The sequence below is a fragment of the Triturus cristatus genome, chromosome 3_2 (assembly GCF_964204655.1).
Source record: "Triturus cristatus chromosome 3_2, aTriCri1.1, whole genome shotgun sequence".
NCBI classification, from domain to species: Eukaryota; Metazoa; Chordata; class Amphibia; order Caudata; family Salamandridae; genus Triturus; species Triturus cristatus.
In genome coordinates, this window is record NC_140584.1 from 1,082,382,921 (window position 1) to 1,082,402,622 (window position 19,702).

At 44.8% G+C, this 19,702-nt stretch overlaps 1 protein-coding gene across 5 annotated transcripts in view; it reads left to right on the forward strand.

Moving 5' to 3' along the window:
* The window catches only part of MRPS17 (mitochondrial ribosomal protein S17), a 34,744-nt gene extending 26,198 nt beyond the window's left edge, over positions 1-8,546 (forward strand). Inside the window, exons 2-6 of one of the 5 annotated variants that reach the window (XR_014980069.1) lie at positions 2,526-2,610; positions 2,713-2,737; positions 2,869-3,012; positions 4,133-7,444; positions 7,883-8,546. Coding sequence is in view for 3 of the 5 variants with exons in the window: in XM_085649824.1 (XP_085505950.1) it covers positions 2,890-3,012; positions 4,133-4,429 (420 nt within the window). In the remaining 2 variants the exon portion in view is untranslated. Of the gene's footprint in view, positions 1-2,525; positions 2,611-2,712; positions 2,738-2,868; positions 3,013-4,132 lie in introns of all 5 variants that reach the window. The other 4 variants (XR_014980068.1, XM_085649824.1, XM_085649823.1 and 1 more) reach the window with 4 other exon arrangements.
* Positions 8,547-19,702: the final 11,156 nt, after the last annotated feature.

Here is a 19,702-nt window from a genome sequence, read left to right on the forward strand (position 1 = left end):
TGAAATGGAAGTCCGAAATCCTCAGTGGGGCAAAGCAGACGACTATGGCAGAGATGGGCTCCAGTAGGCCAGATAGCCGTTGGATGTGGTCCGGGTAAAGGGGGAAAGCTCAGAGTAGGAGAAATTCAATATGCACTTCCAAGGACAATTCCTCGCCAGCTGGTTACTTTTGGCATCTTCCCCCGGCAAAGATTTCTACCTTCAGAATTAGTCCGTTTTTTACAGCTCTGATTCCTCTAGTAGGGCAAGCTGAAGCCGAACAGGTCTCCACAAGGTCGTATACCTTCTTCACGATGTCTGGCTGAAATGGACTTGCTGCTATGGAAATGCTCTGAGTGGGAGCATCCTGAATCTTTGGCACAGCAGGAATGCACCTATGTCTGATTCACTTGGCTGGTTTGTCCTGGTCCTCCGGAGGTCTTTGGAGCCAATCTAAGCCCCACAGCTTTCAGGATGTGGGGAGGAATAACCTTTGACACAATCAAGGGTTTTCGGACCTCAGGGACAGTAGTTGGGGTCAGTACTCACTCCAGCAGAAGCTGCCAGTAGGGTCCAAAGCAGGGTCTGTTGAAACTTGTCAGCTGGGCTCTGAAAGAAAAGGACTTCTAGCAGCTTGTTTTGTCCCTGTTGCTTAATAGGTCAGCCATCAGACCCTTGGAGTCTACTTCTTTGTCCTTGATATAAGTGAGAGAAAGTGCAGCTTTTCAGGTCTCCTCACAGGTCTCAACAGCGGGTGCAGGCTTTCTTCTGTTATCCGCAGGTCTAGTAGTGTTCTGAAGAGGGTGCCTAGGAGTGCCACACTTATGCCTGCACTAGCCTACTGGTGGGAGTTACTCCGGGCACCTCCCTAGCCTATAGGGATAAAGTTACCAGTGGTAGCCCTGCCCACTTTGGTAGCAGTTCCTGTGTGCCCTACTGCAAATGATCCCATAGTGCCCCGCTCAACATAAATCCAACATGGCAGAACCTTTCTTCCCCAGTGCGTGGCTCCTGTGCCTATCCCAGAAGTGTGGCCAGGGAAATGAGCATCCCCTCTTTGTGGTCACTTGCAACCAGTTCTGGTTGCAGCTCCTCTCCTATTGAAATTGGTGCCTATCTGACTAGAGGGACAAATGAGGAGACGTGCCCCGGTGTTACCTACATCTGCCTGTGACAGGGTAGGACTCTTAAGTTAAGTTCCTGGGCACAGCCCAGATGGTGATTCTGCCAGAGGAGCAGAACAGCAGCCCACACCCAAGACCTTTGTCTTACATATAGGAGCAAGTTCACACATCATCAAGTTGCCTACTCAGCTACTGGGTGACAGCTGGAAGCTCATGCAAATGGGCTTCTATAGATTTTAGGCAGGGAAGAAGAGGCTTTAGGAAAGTATCTTTTTCAAAATATTTATTACAAATCTGACTATTCCAGTGAATTGGGCTTGTTATAAATATGATATAAAAGTCCAAGAATTAACTTTGTAGTTGTTTCCTAGGCAGAAATAACATTATTCCTCTTACTTTTGGTATTCCATGGCTTTCATTCGGAACAGCTAACTCTGCGTCAGTGAAAATAGCCTTTGGGGCCTTCTCACTGTAAGCATATGTTGAACATGAAACTTTAACCTTTCCTACCTTAAATACCATGCACCTTACCTTATGGGCATTGAGACCTACTTAGGGTCGACCTATTAATATTTAAAAGGAGGGTTTGGTCCTGTCATAAGGGGTAATTTTGACAGGTCGAATTTGCATTTTTAAAGCTGCACAGACAGGCTACAGTGGTACTTCAACACATCTCGAAAAATCCTTAAAATGTAACCAGACCTGCAGGTTCGGTGACTTGAATAATCTACTTGACTTAACTGTAATACGCTTGACCCATAAACTAGTCTCAAATTGCGTGATCCTAGGCAAATATTTCATTCCTCATTATCCTTTTTATTCATTATCACATAAGAGGGCACCTTCAAATATGTAAGTTCAGCATGGCTGCTGTAAATTTTTTTATTTTGTTTGATTTAATAGACCAGACGTTTGCTCCATGTATATTAAGATTCTTGCCTGCATATATAGGGTAGACTTGACTCCTGACTTGCCTCTTAGTTCACTAATGGCATTGTAATCAGGACAGGGAGAGGAATGCCTCTCCGTTAATGTGTAAAAACTCTCACTTTTAATAAATACATTAATAAAGCATGATGTGGTCGCTCACTGTCATTTTCAGACAGCACATTTTCCGTTGCAATTGCCGCAATCTTTCCCGATTGACATATCATTGTACTGATAAACATATATAGTGTACAAACAATGTGTGGAAATCTGGCTTCAGCAAATATTTACCATTTGCACATCACCAAGTAAATTGTTCTGATTTGTTTTGATCCTACTAAAATCTTTATTTCCATCACACTTCAGAGTTACAAAGTGTTTTCCTAACTACTGATGTATTTTGAAATATTGTACAGTTAATTTTCAAGGCATTTAAATGTATGTTAGAAGCAAAACTGATATCATACAGCTTTTCATTTCACATTCCCTTTTCAGACAGTTCACTTTACATAATCCTAACTTTGCAGTCCGAGAAAAAACAAAGTAAACACCAATCTCCAGGATAAAAAAGCAGCAATTTGTAAGAAGATATAAGCTGACATTTGACTTCTGTCTTTGAATGCACAGCAGATGTGATGAGATAAAAACATGATTTAAAGGCATCTCACCTCTTCTTTTTCAGCTCACTCTCTCTCCATACCGAGTAGGTGAGTAGATTTTTTAAGGCCTATTGACTACTCTCCTTTAAAACTAATCATTTTGATATTTAAGGCATAATTGAACATGTTGTGGCTTTCTCCAGTGAATTTTGAATGCCATTTATTTTCTACAATTACAGCTCCGCTTCTTTTGCTGAAAAATGGCAGCAAAGGTTGCTGCTGTCCATGCAAAGTGGATTGTGGGAAAAGTGATAGGAACAAAAATGCCGAAAACTGCAAAGGTTCGCGTAACCAGGCTTGTGTTAGACCCCTATTTACTTAAGGTAAGTTGACCATCAGCATTAGATGTTAGATATTTGTGTTTCAAAATTCTGGCAGGGTTGTGAATATATGTTTTTTAACTTCCATTTTCTTCATCAGTGATATTGTAATTGATTAGGTATGTGCTACTCATAATAGAGACTTCAGATCATATTCATTGTAAACGAAAATAATTCAACATGTTTATGATGAGGAGAATACCAGTCTCCAACCAACTGTAAACAGAACAATTACTGGCAATGCTGACACGTCTGGCTTATAGTGAAGGTGAATTTTCAGTCACTGATGGGTTTAAGCACTCTGTAAGTCTTCATACATTCACTGGCAACTCATCCTTTCACTCATGCATCTAATAAGCCACCACTAGCTAATTTAATTTTTGCATTCACCTGCTAATACGACCACAGTAAAATACACATTCAAACTCGAGATCGTATTGAAGATAAATTAAAGGAATAAAAGTAGAAAAAAATAAAGTAGCCTAAACATGGCGGTCACACGCTTACATAAACAAAGCTGCGGGTGGCCTTCATGCAATATTGTGTCACTGTTGTAAAGTTTCAAGATGGCTACCAACGTAGAATCAATGTGTTGGCAATCTTGGAATAGTAAAATCAAAATACTGTATGGATAATACCATTCCATGATGGTCGCCTGTTTTTGATGCAGTGGTGGTGCCTTATGTGGTGCACTGCAGATTAAATTAGCAGCAAGCGAGTGGGACCCTAGGCCTGTATTTGGAGTTATAGTGTGCTCTAAAATAAGAGGACTGGGAAAGAAATTAAAGTGGACCTATGAAAGGAGACAGAAAGAAAGCTAAATGATTAGCCCAACAGCCCCGTACTAAAGAGGGCACACACTCAGTTGGATGTGCACGTGTTATCAGACAAATCTAAGGGCTCACTGGGTAGGAGAGCCTGTTGTTGAAGTGGACTGATCCATTACCCCATCCTATATGCCGTCATGGATAGAAGCGGAGTGTGAATGGGCCTCATGTAGACCAGTGGCAGAAGAGACCTGACCCAGAGAGTATGTGCATGCTTCTGTGTTGTATATGTATGAATTTTTAATGCATATTGGTACTTGTCGATATATTGACTTTTTTCTCTTTGCTTCCAACAGTTTTACAACAAGCGCAAAACATATTTTGCTCACGATGCACTGAAACAGTGTACTGTTGGGGATGTTGTCCTTCTGAAAGCTTTACCTGAGAGGAGATCGAAGCATGTCAAACACGAGTTGGTTGAGATTGTATACAAAGTTGGAAATGTCATTGATCCAGTGACGGGAAAAGCCTGTGCTGGAAGTAGATATCTGGAAAGTCTGGTAGACTCTGACACAAGTCTGAATGACAAATTACAGGACCTTGAGATCTCTTCCACAGAGATCGAAGAGGGCGAAAAGAGGCCTTTGCCCTGAAAGCAACAAGAAGTAATCGTTCATGGAGCGTGTTCCTATGGGCAATGTGATCGTATATAGGAACAGAAAACTCAGTCTCGCATCAGAAACATTCTCACAGACACCGTACATCTCCACTATTACGTAAAGATCCTCTGCTCAATTTCAAGTTGTAGACGTTTTGCTTCGTTGTCTCTGAAACAAACTTTTGATCCAGTGAAATTAAATGAGACTCTTCTTCAGTGGTGTGTGACACCATCAGAAATAAAGGGAGGATTGTGATTACCAAGCTTTGAGACTTTTTTTGCCCAACAAGGACCATTATATGTTTCGCTTTTGTGTTAGCACATTAATAGAATGTCCTAAACGAAGTAATGAAGAACAGAAATGCAGTCTAAAATGGTGGCTTTTACCTTCGTGATGCCAGATATCAAAGTGTTGTGTGTACCTGTCTCCACTGCTACTTTCAAATGTATTTGAGGACCTTACACATGCCAACTCGTAAACAAAAGGAATGTTGGTATCCTGTTTGTGTTATATATTTTTTTTATTATTCTGGAGTATATGTCCCTTGAAACAGCCTAGGCTATATTATACTGATTAAATTGTGTTCAGGTTCCTATTTAAAACGTACTTAAAGATCATCTTTTAGTATATGCATTGAAATTTGCCAACATGCAGACATTATTCTGTCCATTTCCTCTGGCACAGATACCACAACTGCTTTATATGCAAATAAAAAATTCTGCAGTTTCAGATGTGACCTTTTTGAGGCCCTTATTGAAGAAGGAGAAAAGTAATGGATTCTAAAGTCTATTTTGCTGTCTAATGAAGTCGAAGCAGTTTTTGTGCCTCCCAAAATTAGTTTAGTGAGATAAGAAGTGGTCTTGTAGGTTGAATATAATTATACTAGAGGATAGCCTTTAACTAAGGTGTTTCCACTGTTTAGCCAACGTGAGTCTCCATGGAAGAACCAGAGTGCACCTTCTAAGTGCAATAGGTTTTGAAGTCTGATGCTTTTGGTTAGTCATTGTTTTTTCAGGAAGATGCAGGTGTGTTTGCCCTTGTGTAGTTAGCCATTAAGAAACCAATCCCTATTTCCTTTTTCAAACTTCATTTTAGAGTCTGATTGAGACCATACTGGTTAGTCAATCATCTGATTAATTATCATCCTTGTTAGTTCTTCCATTCCCCACCATGATAGGAATTTAGGTGACCAACTCTCACCAAGATCAAAGATTTTATTTATTTTGCTTATTGTGTTTCACTGTTTCTGTCAGGTCATCATTAAAGTGTTCGCTAGTATTTTGGGAAGCCTGGTTGCTAAGCCAAAGAACTATTTTGTGTAATGGATATTCAAAATTCTCGCCTCTGATTTATCTTTATCCTTATATAAAATAGACCAAGAGCCTACAGAATAGAGTTCAGTTGTGTTTATTGGCTTTCTTTCGTCTAAACATGAATATCATATACATAAACTGAGGCTTTAAAAGTGTTTATAACCTGTAGTATTCAGAGTCACTCCAAATATTTCAGGGTTTGCTCTTATGGAATATCGTTGCGGCTTTGTCTCCAGTAAGAAAATAGTGACTATAGCAGTCCTGTCCTGTAACATGGTTAAGCTGAAAAGGATGTGACATCACTCACCGAGATTTCACCTTTGCAACCAGTTCGGCATAGCAGGCAATGAGGTACATCATATGTAGGGATTCTAGAAAAGTATAGAATAATGTCTGTATGTCAGTTCTTTTTGTTTAATCTCTTTTCTTGTTGAGATAGTTTCAGATTGCCTTCTCTGTTCTTATTGGCCATTATGCCAATCATTATGCCTCTAATAGTGGCTTTGAACACAGCCCACAGGAGTAGGCAATTGGTGCAGGAGTTGCATGATCTCTGAAGTAATTTGTCATGGCCATTTTGAATGCATTGCCATTCTGTCAATTGTTTAGCATTTCCTTGTTCATTATTCAATACTAGTTTACTATCTTGTCGGCTCCCCATATTAACCCTTTCACCGACAGGCCTCCCCCTCTCGTGCCATGGCCTTTTTTGGCTATTTGGGGTTGTTCACACTTGGGCCCCCATAAACTTTTGACAACATAAGGTATCTGCACCAAAGTTGCATCCTGTTATTCCAACATCCTGAGGATTGTAAAGGTAACCCAGGGTTTGTGGATTCCCCTGGAGAGGACTGAGAAATTAGGAAAAATAGAGCTAAAGTTTGTTTTTGGGGGGATAAATGGGCAAAAAGTGCTGCAGAAGAAAGAGTCTGTTTTTTTCCCTGCAAATCGTATCAACAAAGGGCTTGTGATGCTAAAATCACAATCTTCCCAGCTTTCAGGAACAGACAGGCCTTTGCCTTCAGAGTTTTGGCATTTTACTAGGACATAGCCTATTTTTCCCTAATTTGTGTGCTTTCAACCTCCTTCCAGTTTGTGGTTGAAATGTTTGTGAAACCAATCCTGGATCCTGGAAAGCTATACATTTCTGAAAAGTAGACAACATTATGAATTAAGCTAGGGGTCATTTGTCTAGACACTTCAAGGTTTTCCTAAATAAAGTAACAGTTGACATAAAAAGAAATATTGAAATTGAGTTGAAAAAACAGACATTTGTGCCTCTATTTTCCTCTGTAACGTCAGTCTGAGTAGCCTAGATTTTTTAAAGCAATATATATACCGTTACGTCTGTGGAACCCTTCTGATTGCAGGAATATATGGGACTTGTAGGTTCACCAAAAACCCGAGGTACCCAGAGCCAATAACTAAATTGCACCTTACAATGTTGTGTATACTGCAATTCATTTGGTAAAATATATAAACAGTGAAAAATAGGAAACCTATGTATGTCTGAAATGGGGACATGATATGGAGTTTAGCAGTGGTTATTTGTGCATCTCTGAATTTTTGGTTACCCATATTAGCATGTGATTTAGAAGGTATCTTTCAAAATGACTTCTTTTTTACACACTGTCTTGCATTTGGAAGGCAGAAATGCATAGAAAGACAAATATAATAACACTTGTTCTACTGTTCTGTGTTCCCCTAAGACATTGGGGAACGCTGGTTGGTAGGAAATTTGTGCAGACCCGGTGATCCCACAACTTTTTTAATAGCTAAAATTGAGGTTTGCAGGTGATTCTGGGTAAAAAAACGAAGGGGGATCCATGCAAGACACACCTCCCTGCAGTTGCCTCACTTGCAAAAACAGGTTGTTTTGTGATAGATAAGGGGCACTTGCGTTTTTGGTCCCGGGCTTGGCGGCCATCTAGGGAAACCTAACAAATCCAGACATTTCTGAAGACTTGATGCCCGGGGTAGTCCAGGGAGGTGTGGGTTGCATTGATCCCCCAAAGTTTTCTTACCCAGAATCCCCTGCAAACCTCAAATTTAGCTAAAAAGTAATATTTTCCTCACATTTCTGTGTGGGAAGGTCATAAGATAACCTTGCCGGAACAAATTTCCCACCACCCAGCGTTCCCCTCAGTCTCCCGATAAAAGTAATACCTCACTTGTGTGGGTGCTCAAAGCTTAGTCAGGCTCAAATCTTATGGAAAAAAAACCTGCCCTTTTGGAGCCACTTTGGTTCCACCTCAGTTTTTCATTTTATACGTTTTTAGGTTCTCTGCCTTGGGCATCCACACAGGTTATCTTGGTCAACACAAGTGTCCATTTTTGGACTTGTTGGCCACTACACAACAAAATTTCTGGATGAGGCACTTTGCCATTCACGCATCCTAATTCTGCATGGTATGGTTGTGGTAGTGGTTATCTGTCGGTGTGAGCCCTGTCTTTAGCTCTGACCCTGATAGACACTATCACACCATGGCTGGACAATTGACTGTGTATTCTTGACTGAGTTCAAAATATTGCCAAAATATTTTATGCAACATACATGTGACATACACCATGGCAACAGGCATTCATGACCCTATTCAAACAGTAGGCGATTGAGACTACCTGGGTTTAAAGAACCATAATAATCATGTTCTCACAAGAGTTGATGGACAAGAATGAACTCATCCATACACCTGTCATACTAACTATTCCGTAACTGAGTACTTAATCTTGCATGTTATATTTAGCTATGCTGTGGGGAAGTCAGAAAAATGAAATAAAAAATGTATTCTAGTAAAAAATTATATTACGGGTCCAATTCTTACGGTGGACACGTAGTCTACCACAAGATGAGTTAATTCAGATAGGTATGATTGGAGGCCTGTTGACAAAGTTGGTATGTGTTTGTATTGTGGTAATCATTGTGATTTGTTTTTGCTTTTCTGTCCCATTTGTCCATCCAGAAATTCAAGAAACATGACAGACCTTCATTTGTGTAAAAGTAATGACCAGGCATTACATGACTTTCTCAGTTAAAAAAAAAACTATTAGTAACTGGGGTGTCAAGTCAATCTTCTCCTTTGTATTCGCTAAATATATAATGCTGCAGAGCAGATAGAAAGAACCAGTATTGCTTAACTATGGAGCATCGAGTATTTTTATGAAAATGGAGTGAGTCAAGAAAGAGGCAATTAAATTTGTACTCAAGAAAAGATTTGGTACAAGTAATTGTAGGTACCTTCTATCTTGCATCATGTGAAAGGAAGGCTATGTTGGGACAAAAAGTATTTTGCATGGCTGACGCAAGATGCAATATCCTTAAAGATGAGGGACTAAAGTTAATTTGGAATCGATAATTAGCCCCTGTTTATTCACCGTAACTGAAGGTATGGGCCCTAGATGATTTGGGCACAAATCATTGGTCCAGATATTCCAGTCATTGCCCACTGTTAACATATCTGATCTAGCTGTGTCAAATGCAGCTCATTCTCCAAACTACCATTGCTGATAAGCATGTCTGGAAATTAATGCAGGTGTAGTCAACATCACCTCCGTCCTCATAAACAGCTGGATGCCGCCAACAAGAGAAGATGAAATCAAATGAACATATAGAGACAGGAGGTCTCATGTATATGTTAAAAGAAGTCTGGTTGATCGATGACCTCTATGGAACCCTTCAGGACAGTTTTTGCTCACAAGATTTAAAATTTCCATGAAGGACTGATTGTAGTCTGTCTTGAAGGAAACATCTTAAACAGTTCATGATACTGCCAACCAGCTCCAATTCTGGGAGTTAAAAAGCAAATACAAAAAAATATTTGGTCTAATTGTTTCAATGTTATCAGGAAAATACTGAGCGGCATAAAATATAGCACAAGCCCTTTTAATCTCAATTTTATATTATTGTATGGCAAATATATGACCTTGAAAGTGGAGTTGCAAATCTTTGGAAGAAGGAAACTAAGGGAAGGATGTAAGCTCTAAGTAACAGGAAGTCCTAGAGTTTGGAATGGATGTGTGCCACTCTCCTGTTGGCAAGAACAAAACCATGATCCTTTCTGCAAAACACTGAGCATTCTTTTATCAGCAACAAGGTGAGGAAGCCTTTTCCTGTTTCAGTGATAGTACTAGTGCTTACAACGCGGCCAGCAAAACTAAAGAAGCGTTTCTATACTTAAGTAGTTTTGAACATGTACAAAAAGCTACACAAATAAAAATGTAAACACAGTATTTGTAGTCCTCATCTGACTGGAAGTACCTGCAAGGTATAGGTTATCACTTGTGTGATTATATTTTATATACACAAATTAACCAATGAATTTATCTGAACTTAGAGCAACTCAAAAAAGTGGATAATAAACTTAAATTTTGCTGGAAAAAACATCTAATGACTAAAGATACAAACTTAATTGCAAAATTTAAAGGCAAGGTTACAACAGAGATGTACAAATACCGAAAAGGTTAATTGTACTTTTAATATCCTGAAAGTAAATAAATAAAGAGAATTATCAAAATTTTCAGAGAGATCTCTTGATTCCATCAAAAACATTACGACAGCAACCCATTCATATCGCAACAGTCTCCTTCACTTCTTCCAAACTAAGACTGATAATATCAAAAAGAACAGTCGACCCTTGACCCTGTGACCAGGCAGGTTGCTCCCTCTGCCACCGCGCAGACCCCCTGTGTGCCGCTGTATTTTTTAGGTGCTGCCTTCTGTTAATTTGTGTGCTCGTTCTTCACCTACTGTGCTCACTGTTATTTCTTATCCTTTTTGTGCCCGCTGTGCCTGTCTCTCCCCCCCCCCGGCCCCCTCTTGCCTTCTGTGACCCTTGTTTTCCCGCCGCTCGCATCCCACACGGCCCCGCCCCCTCGCTCCCCATTGGCCACCCCGCTCCCGCCTCCCAGCTGCTCCTCACTCCCTCTCCCCCGCATATGGAGGCAGCAAAACGGCCGCGCAGCGGGCGCGCCGCTGGTGCGCCTAAGGCGCGCCTAAGGCAAGCCCGTCTGCGCCCGTCTGCGCCCAGCGCCAGGACCCCTGGCCCCGACGATGCCAGCCCACCCGACTGAGTTACGACACCGCCACTCTCTGCGCACTCACCACCGGCCGGACCCCCGCCTGCCACCGAGCCACCCCGAAACGCAACCATGGACCCTTCACCTGCCAAGCCTGCAAATTCACCTGCCTCCGGACCTGCACCACACCCGCCAGACAAGGCACCAGCAACAACAACCTCAAGTGTATCCTGCTCAACATCCGCTCCATCCACAAGCACGCCGTAGAACTCTGGGACTTCCTCGACACAACAGCACCGGACGTCGACTTCCTCACAGAAACCTGGATGAACGCCTCCTCAGCCCCCGACATCGCCATAGCCATCCCGGATGGCTACAAGATCACCCGGTGGGACCGCGTCAACCAAACCGGAGGAGGCATCGCCATTGTCTACAGAAACACCATCAGCGTCACGACCAACGCCGACGATACCCTCACCTCCGCCGAGCACCTCCACTTCCAGATACACACCGACCCCAAAACCACCCTCAGAGGCACTCTCATCTACAGACCCTCAGGATCATGCTCACTATTCAGCGAAGCCATCGCAGACTTCATAAGCCCGCTTGCCCTCAACTCCTCAGACTACATCCTTCTAGGGGACCTCAACTTCCACCTGGAAAACAACAATGACAACAACACCACCACCCTGCTAGACAACCTCGCCAACCTCGGACTCAAACAACTAGTGAACACCCCCACTCACCGAGCCGGCCACACACTTGACGCCGTCTTCTCCTCCAGCAACCACATCTCCTTCAGCCACGCCACCGGACCACACTGGACAGATCACAGATGCGTCCACTTCAACTTCAGAAAAACCACGACCCGCCACCACTCGCAACAGGCTCCCCGAAGATACTGGAGCAAGATCACCACCAACCAGCTCACCACCTCCCTGAGCCAAAACCCTCCCGCCAACACTACGGACCCCAACGAAGCAGCCCGTAACCTCACACAGTGGCTCACCAGCTGCGCCGATGCCCTTGCACCACTGAAGAACCCCTCCAGCGGACCCGGCAGCAAGAAAACCTCGTGGTTCACCACCAACCTCAAAGACTCCAAGAAATCCTGCCGTACCCTCGAGAAAGCCTGGCGCCACGACCAGTCAACAGAAAACATGACAGCCCTCAAGAACGCCATCTGCAAACACCACCAGCTGATCCGTACCACCAAAAGGACAGCATTTAGAGAACGACTAGACAACAACACCCACAACAGCAAGGAACTCTTCAGCATCGTTAAAGAGCTCTCCAACCCCAGCGCCAGCAACGACATCACGCCCTCGCAAGACCTCTGCGACGCACTCGCCTCATTCTTCTACCACAACATCGCAGACATACACAACAGCTTCGGCGCCCAGTTCACACACCCAACCACCGAACCAACGCCCCCCACCACCACCCTCTGTACCTGGACCCCCGTCAGCACTGAAGACACCACCCACGTGATGAACACCATCCACTCCGGCTCCCCAACCGACCCCTGTCCACACCACATCTTTAACAAGGCCGACTCCATCATCGCACCTCATCTCCGGAACATCATTAACAACTCCTTCACAGCTGCCACCTTCCCGGAGAGCTGGAAGCAGGCGGAGATCAGCGCCCTCCTAAAGAAACCCACCGCGGATCCCACGGACCTCAAGAACTTCCGCCCCATCTCGCTCCTCCCTTTCCCCGCCAAAGTCATCGAGAAAACCGTCAACAAGCAACTTACCGCCTTCCTCGAGACAAACGGCTCCCTCGACCCATCACAGTCCGGATTCCGAGCAAGCCACAGCACCGAGACCGCCCTCATCGCAGCCACCGACGACATCAGGTCCCTGCTCGACAACGGAGAAACTGCTGCCCTCATCCTCCTCGACCTATCGGCCGCATTCGACACAGTCTGCCACCGCACCCTAACAAACCGCCTCCACCACGCCAGGATCCAAGGAAAGGCCCTGGAATGGATCACCTCCTTCCTCTCCGACAGAACTCAGAGAGTCCGCCTACCTCCCTTCCGCTCAGCGGACACCAAGATCATCTGCGGCGTACCTCAAGGCTCTTCGCTCAGCCCCACCCTCTTCAACGTCTACATGAGCCCCCTCGCAGCCATCGCACGCCAACACAACCTAAACATCATTTCCTACGCTGACGACACCCAGCTGATCCTCTCCCTCACCAACGACCCCACCACCGCCAGAGCCAACCTCCAGGACGGAATAAAAGACGTCGCGGAATGGATGAAGCTCAGCCGGCTGAAACTGAACTCAGACAAAACGGAAGTCCTCATCCTCGGACCATCCCCCTCCGCCTGGGACGACTCCTGGTGGCCCCCTGCCCTGGGCACCGCCCCCAAGCCCACGGACCACGCACGCAACCTGGGTTTCATCCTGGACTCCTCCCTCACAATGACCAAGCAAGTCAACGCCGTCTCGTCATCATGTTTCAACACCCTGCGCATGCTCCGAAAGATCTTCCGGTGGAACCCCACCGAAACGAGAAAGACGGTCACCCGGGCCCTCGTCACCAGCCGACTGGACTACGGGAACGCCCTCTACGCTGGAACCACAGCCAAACTACAGAAAAGACTCCAGCGCATACAGAACGCTTCTGCACGACTCATCCTGGACATCCCTCGACAAAGCCACATCTCTGCCCACCTGAGAGACCTGCACTGGCTCCCCGTCAGCAAAAGGATCACGTTCAGGCTCCTCACTCACGCTCACAAGGCTCTCCACGACACGGGCCCCATATACCTCAACAGCTGCCTCGCGTTCTACACACCCACCCGACAGCTCCGATCCACCAGCTTCGCCCTCGCCATCGTCCCACGGATCCGCAGAACCACCACCGGAGGAAGATCCTTCTCCTACCTGGCTGCCAAGACGTGGAACTCCCTCCCCACCCACCTCCGACTGACCCAGGACCATCTCTCCTTCAGGAAGCAACTTAAGACCTGGCTCTTTGAGCAGAAGCAGCACCCCCCCCCCCCTCTCCCAGCGCCTTGAGACCCCTGCGGGTGAGTAGCGCGCTCTATAAATGCGAATGATTGATTGATTGAAGGCTCCCAAGTTAAACCCTATTTCAATGTTCTCTATCCACCTAATCTCTCTGAACTAAAACATTTTTAACCCAACAAGTTCTACACGTTACTACTGAATTCAAAGTGTCTAAGCCTGGTGAAAACAATGAATGAACACTTGCCACTGACCTCACTTACTTTCGGATCATATCAATCAAACCCGGCCAAGTCCCAATAGCATTCAAACATGCAACCATTACACCACTGCACTCTAGAACACCGCCAAAAATGCTGCCAATTTGGGGAAGCACACAACTGTCGATCAGGTTTCAGATCAGGCAAGGGAGCGAAAACCTCATTGGCACACATTAGGGAGGACTTCTCAACGTTAATCAAGATAAAGTACTCTTAAATCTGCACTTAACCGCAGTGTGCGACATATTTGGAAATTTTGGAGAGTATCTCTTCACTATCTATAAGGGACCACTAACAGGTTGTTTCTTGGAACCAATTGCAATTTCGATTGTCTAATGGCAACAAAAGTACATAATCAAATTGAAAACAACCAGTATTTTAATTTTAAGATCTCAAATGAAAGTAAACATATATTTTACTGGATGGAAGTTAAATTCCTGTGGCTAAATGGTTCCAAAACTGGGGTTATGAGCTTGGAGACCATCCCTTTTTACTCCCATTTGACTAGCTGCCAGAACCAACCAACCAATCAGGGTTTGGTGAAGAGTGATACTTACCTGTGAGGGTCTCAACGCGCTGGGGGGAGGGGTGAGGCGGGGTTCGGTGACCAGCTCCGTTGGGATCATCTGAAGAGCCAGGTCTAGAGGTAATTTCTGAACTGGGGCAGTGTTAGGCTTCGTCAGAGGTGAGGGGGGAGTTCATTCCAGGTCTTGGATGCGAGGCAGGCGGAAGATCTTCCACCTGCTCTGGTCCTGTAGAAACTAGGGACGGTAGCTAGGTCGAGGTTGGCTGAGCTGAGGTTTCTTTTGGGGGCATGGAAGGCGATTCGGTAGTTGAGGTATTGGAGTCCGGTGTTGTGGAGGGCTTTGTATGCGTGTGTGAGCAGCTTGAAGGTTATTCTTCTTTCAACAGGGATCCAATGGAGATCGCTGAGGAGTTGGGGGATGTGGTCTTGTCGTGGGATATCGAGGATAAGTCTGGCTGCGGCGTTCTGGAGTTTTTGGAGGAGGTTTTTGGTGATTCCGGCATAGAAAGTGTTGCCATAGTCTAGGCTGCTGGTGATGAGTGCGTGGGCGGCGGTTTTCTTGGGAGTTGAGAGGATCCACTTGAACGTCTTGCGAAGTATGCAGAGGGCGTTAAAGCAAGCGGAGGATACAGCGTTGATATGATGAGTCATGGTGAGTCGAGTATGATCCAGAGGTTGCTTGCATGGTCCGTTGGGGTGGGAGGGATTCTGAGGGCGAAAGGCCACCAGGTGTTGTCCCATGCAGAGGCGGTAGAGCAGAGGATAAGGACTTCTGTTTTCTCCGAGTTTTGCTTCAGGCAGCTGTTGATCATCCAGGTCACGACAGCTTTTATCCCTTTTTAGGTCTCGCTGAGCCCAGCGCATGCGCTGGCTCGGAGAGACATTTTGTATGTGGCTTTTTTAAGTGCTGCTGGCTGGCCTAGCGCTTGCGTGCACGTGAGCATGCACGCGCGCTGCCGCCATGCGCTAGGCCAGCCAGCAGCACTCCGGAACGCCTTTAGAGCGTTCACTTTTGCTTTCACAGCAATCGTGATCGCAATGACTTTCGTGTTTTTTAAGAAAGCAATGGCCGTGCGCGCGCACAACTCCCGCTTCTCTCGCCGCGCGCGGCCATTGCTTGTTTTTCTTTTAGCGCGCGCGCGGCCAATGCTTGTTAAATCCCGTCGTCAGTAGATGCAGCTCCTGGGGTGTATAACAAGGTGGTTTCTCTTTAATTTCAACCTATTGAGATGGCGGGTCGCCTAAAACTTTTGGTTTTATGTAATTCAGGAGTTCTTTATAAAATCCCAGAATTAAGCAGTCGTGATGGGTACAGGCAAACTCTTCAAGAAAAATTCACGAGAAAAAATGCTTTATTTTCGAGTTTTAATATGAAGGGCTCATTCTATTCAATATTAATATTAACGTCAACCAATCAGGGTTTTCTATAGCGCTGTTAATCACATGATAGGGTATCCAGATGCTTGCGGCCCCAGAAGGCTCTTAACGTGTAAGTAACGTGTGTTCTATATGCTAAAACGCGCATTTCTGCCGTTCTCAACGCTGTAAATAATGTGTTACTATTGCACAGTAGATAGTGAACTGTAAAGTGTCTCTTCTGACTCAGTAGCCGCGCAAGCGCGCAGAGGCAGCAGGAGCAGTGCCCTGGTTAAGGAGGCCAGGTCGGATGCCTTGAACCCCAGACGCTTGGATCAGGGCCACCGCCAAGGGAGGGACTGAGGCCTTGGAAACTGTCCATTAATTTAGGGTCATTGCTGGTGACTATTGTAATGGGCATTCACGCGGACGCATATGTGACATCAGGAGGAGTCTTTGTGACTTTTGATAACTTCCTGTCTGTTTATTAAAAATATGCATTAATACAACTTTGCTGGTATTGCCCATGTGTGATAACCTGACTCTCAAGTGCTGTATTGCAGATTGGATCTTAAAGATGTAGGTAAAACAGTAAGTACTTACATTAAAAGATTCAATAAGCTGGGACAGACGAAATTGCAATTTAGCGTTTGAATAAGTTATGATTTCGTTGGTATTTAAATGTGGTTAAAAAGTTCATCGAAGTAGACAGCATGCTGCAGCTCTCTGTTTCTCGAAAAGCACTTGGGCCTTTGGTCCAAGCGTCTAGGCTGCTTCAATTGCCACACACGGGTGCCCTCTTGCGTCCACCTTGGGCCTCTACAAGCTCTCGGGACTCTGGCAAAGCTTAAGGCTCTCGCATAATAGAGAACAGAGAAGTGTTTCAAAATGTGAACAGGGCACGGTTGCTGTGCTAAAATGCTGGAATTGTTAACAAAAAAGCATTTAAATATATCGGCGTATATTGCTCGTCCTGGAATTTTAGATTAAACCAGTAAGCAGGTTAAAATGTGATTTATGTATCACACAATTATTAAGGATATTTTTAGGTCTCACTGACACACAGCAGTCATGTTTTGTTGCAAAAGACTTATTGTGGGCTTACCAAAAACTTACAGATGTTTCGAGCCGGCCAATTGCTTACTGTTGGTTGACTTTATTGTCTATCTAATTTGCTTGATTCTCATGTGATGGCTTGCCTTCATCTTATTATGTTTGTCCCTCCTTTGGAGCATAGACTCTTTACCATGCTCCTCATTAGTTGACTTGCATCTTTACACTGCATCTTTTTAATATCTGCTTTTTCTTCTATTTGTTTAAGCACTACACGAGAGTTAATTTTTGTCAGTTCTCTCCCTCCTGTTTTCCTGCCAAATATCAGCCCTCTGGCTTCATGTTGTTATTTACCTCTCGAAGTGCTCATTCTCTGGCATGACTTGTGTGCCAACGATTCGGGAAGTTTCGCCCGAAACTCTGGCAGCACTTTCTAATATTATGCACTTTTTTCGATGAAAAAAACCCTTTACATTTACAAAAAGCCACCGTGCCTACTCTTTTTTTTAGACTGTTTGTTCTTGATAATTATTTGGCCTACGTTTCCGATTTTCAACTAGAGTTCACCATGTACTAACTCTCAAAGGATGTGTCCCTTTTCAATCTCAGGTAGGGTCGGTACTAGGTGTGTTCCCGTCTTTCCCCAATTCATCGATTTCGACATCTGTTCTTAATAAAAGCTCAAACAATTACGATGGTTGCTTTGCTGAGGTCTGATACAACGACACACACGTGAGCGGACATGTTTCACCAACTCAGCCTTTCAAGCTTCAGCAGTTGATACATGAATGCTTCTGAATTGGATATCAACAACAATCAGGGTTTAATCAGCAAAATTGCATAAGGATTGTTCTTCTGAGAATTGCAATTTATGTGCAATAGAACGTGCAGCCTTTTATTCTTCAAGAAGGGCTAATCAGCAATCAATCTTTGCTCCCTGTTATTGACATTGGTGTGTTGTGTATTTCTATGTCTGATTTCTTCCAGCGTATGTTAGTTGTAAAATAAAGTATATACTGTCCTTGTACTGTCTGTCAACTTATGCTAGACACGCGACCATTTAGCTGATCTCTGTGGCACATGCTCCTGACATACCACCCATCAATATGTACCTCATACATCGATATTTTTAAACATGTTGATCTCAAATAAAAACTGCAGACGTTCCTGGGTTTTCATTCTTACTTACCAGTGCAAGCTGTCTGGTTGTGATAGACATAATAAGGACTCACCCAAAACTTACAGTGGTCTTAGACTCCACCTATTGCTTACCATTGGTTGTCTTTATTGTCACTCTCATTTGCTTGCTTTCTATTTGCTGGCTCGCCTTCCCCTTCTTATCTTTGTCCCTCCCCTAGAGCATAGCATCTTTCACATCCTTTCGCCTGTGGATGGCTTTTAGCCTTCTCATGTTCATATTTCGAGAACTACTTTTTTGTATTTCTTTCAGCACTCCATGGGGGTGCATGTGTTGTCTAGCTCTCTCGCTCCTTGGGGCGCTACTCTCTCTCACCTGTGCCCATCCTCCACCCCATGTCGCTCTGTCCATCGTTCACTCTTCTTCCCTACTTGGCTTTATTTTATTTTCTTCCATCACATTGCTTGCCCCCACTCGTCGCTCTGTTCCTTCCCCACCTCTAACGGGCAGTTTAATACTTTTTGGTCCTCTTTTGGCAGCTGCCTCTTGCTGCTGTGCGCTCTGCTACATCAAAAGCACTCCTGGGCTTTTCCTATTCACCATTCTCAGCGCTTTTGATTTCGCTTTTGCGACTGCTCCGCAGCACTGGTAAACAGTATCAACACAACCTTTAGTTTCTAAAGAGTAGACCTATTGACTTTGCCAGTGCTTTTTCATTTACTCGCCTGCCACCAATATCAAGATACAAAATGTATGAGATGCAACTAATCTGCCTCCTCCCCTGCTGAGCAATGTGCATCACCCACAGCATGCAGAACTCATTGAGGCAGCGGTGTAAGAGAGAGCAGTCATTCAGTCAAATATGCAAGGCATCCGTTGGTAAGAGAACAAGCATTGGCATAGCCAATAGGTCTCGCTTTTGGGACCTTTTAAGTGTTTAGTTATGCAGCACAAAATCCTTGGTGCAACAACATTAACTGTTGCATGGCTAAACAATTGTAAGGTCCCAAAGGCGAGACCTATTGGCTACGCCAATGCTTGTTGGAAGTTGTGCCTGGTGATGTTGGGTTCCTTGGTGAGGGAGAGGAAGAGCTGGGTGTCATCGGCGTAGGTGACGATGTTGAGCCTGAGGTTTCTGACAATGGTTGCGAGGAGGGCCACGGAAACATTGAAGAGTGTGGGGCTGAGTGAGGATCCTTGGGGTACTCTGCATCTGATCTGTCGGTTCTGAGAGGAAGGGCGGAAGTCTTATTATCTGTGTGTTCTGCCTGAGAGGAAAGATCGTATACAGTCTCCAGCTTTTCCTTGGATGCCGGTGTCGTTTAGTCTGGTGGCTTGAGTGCGGTGGGAGACTATGTTGAAGATATGTCCAGGAGGATGAGGGCTTTCATGTGGCCTTGGTCGAGGAGGGTGCGGATGTCGTCGGTGGCAGCGAGGAGGGCGGTCTCGGTGCTGTGGTTGCTGCGGAATCCGGATTGAGAGGTGTCGAGGCTGATCTTGGTTTCTATGAAGTGTGCTAGCTGGGTGTTGCTGCCCTTTTCAATGACTTTGGCAGAAAGAGGAAGCAGTGAGATGGGCCTGAAGTTCTTGAGGGTACAGGGTACTTTTCCCAGTTTCGGGAATC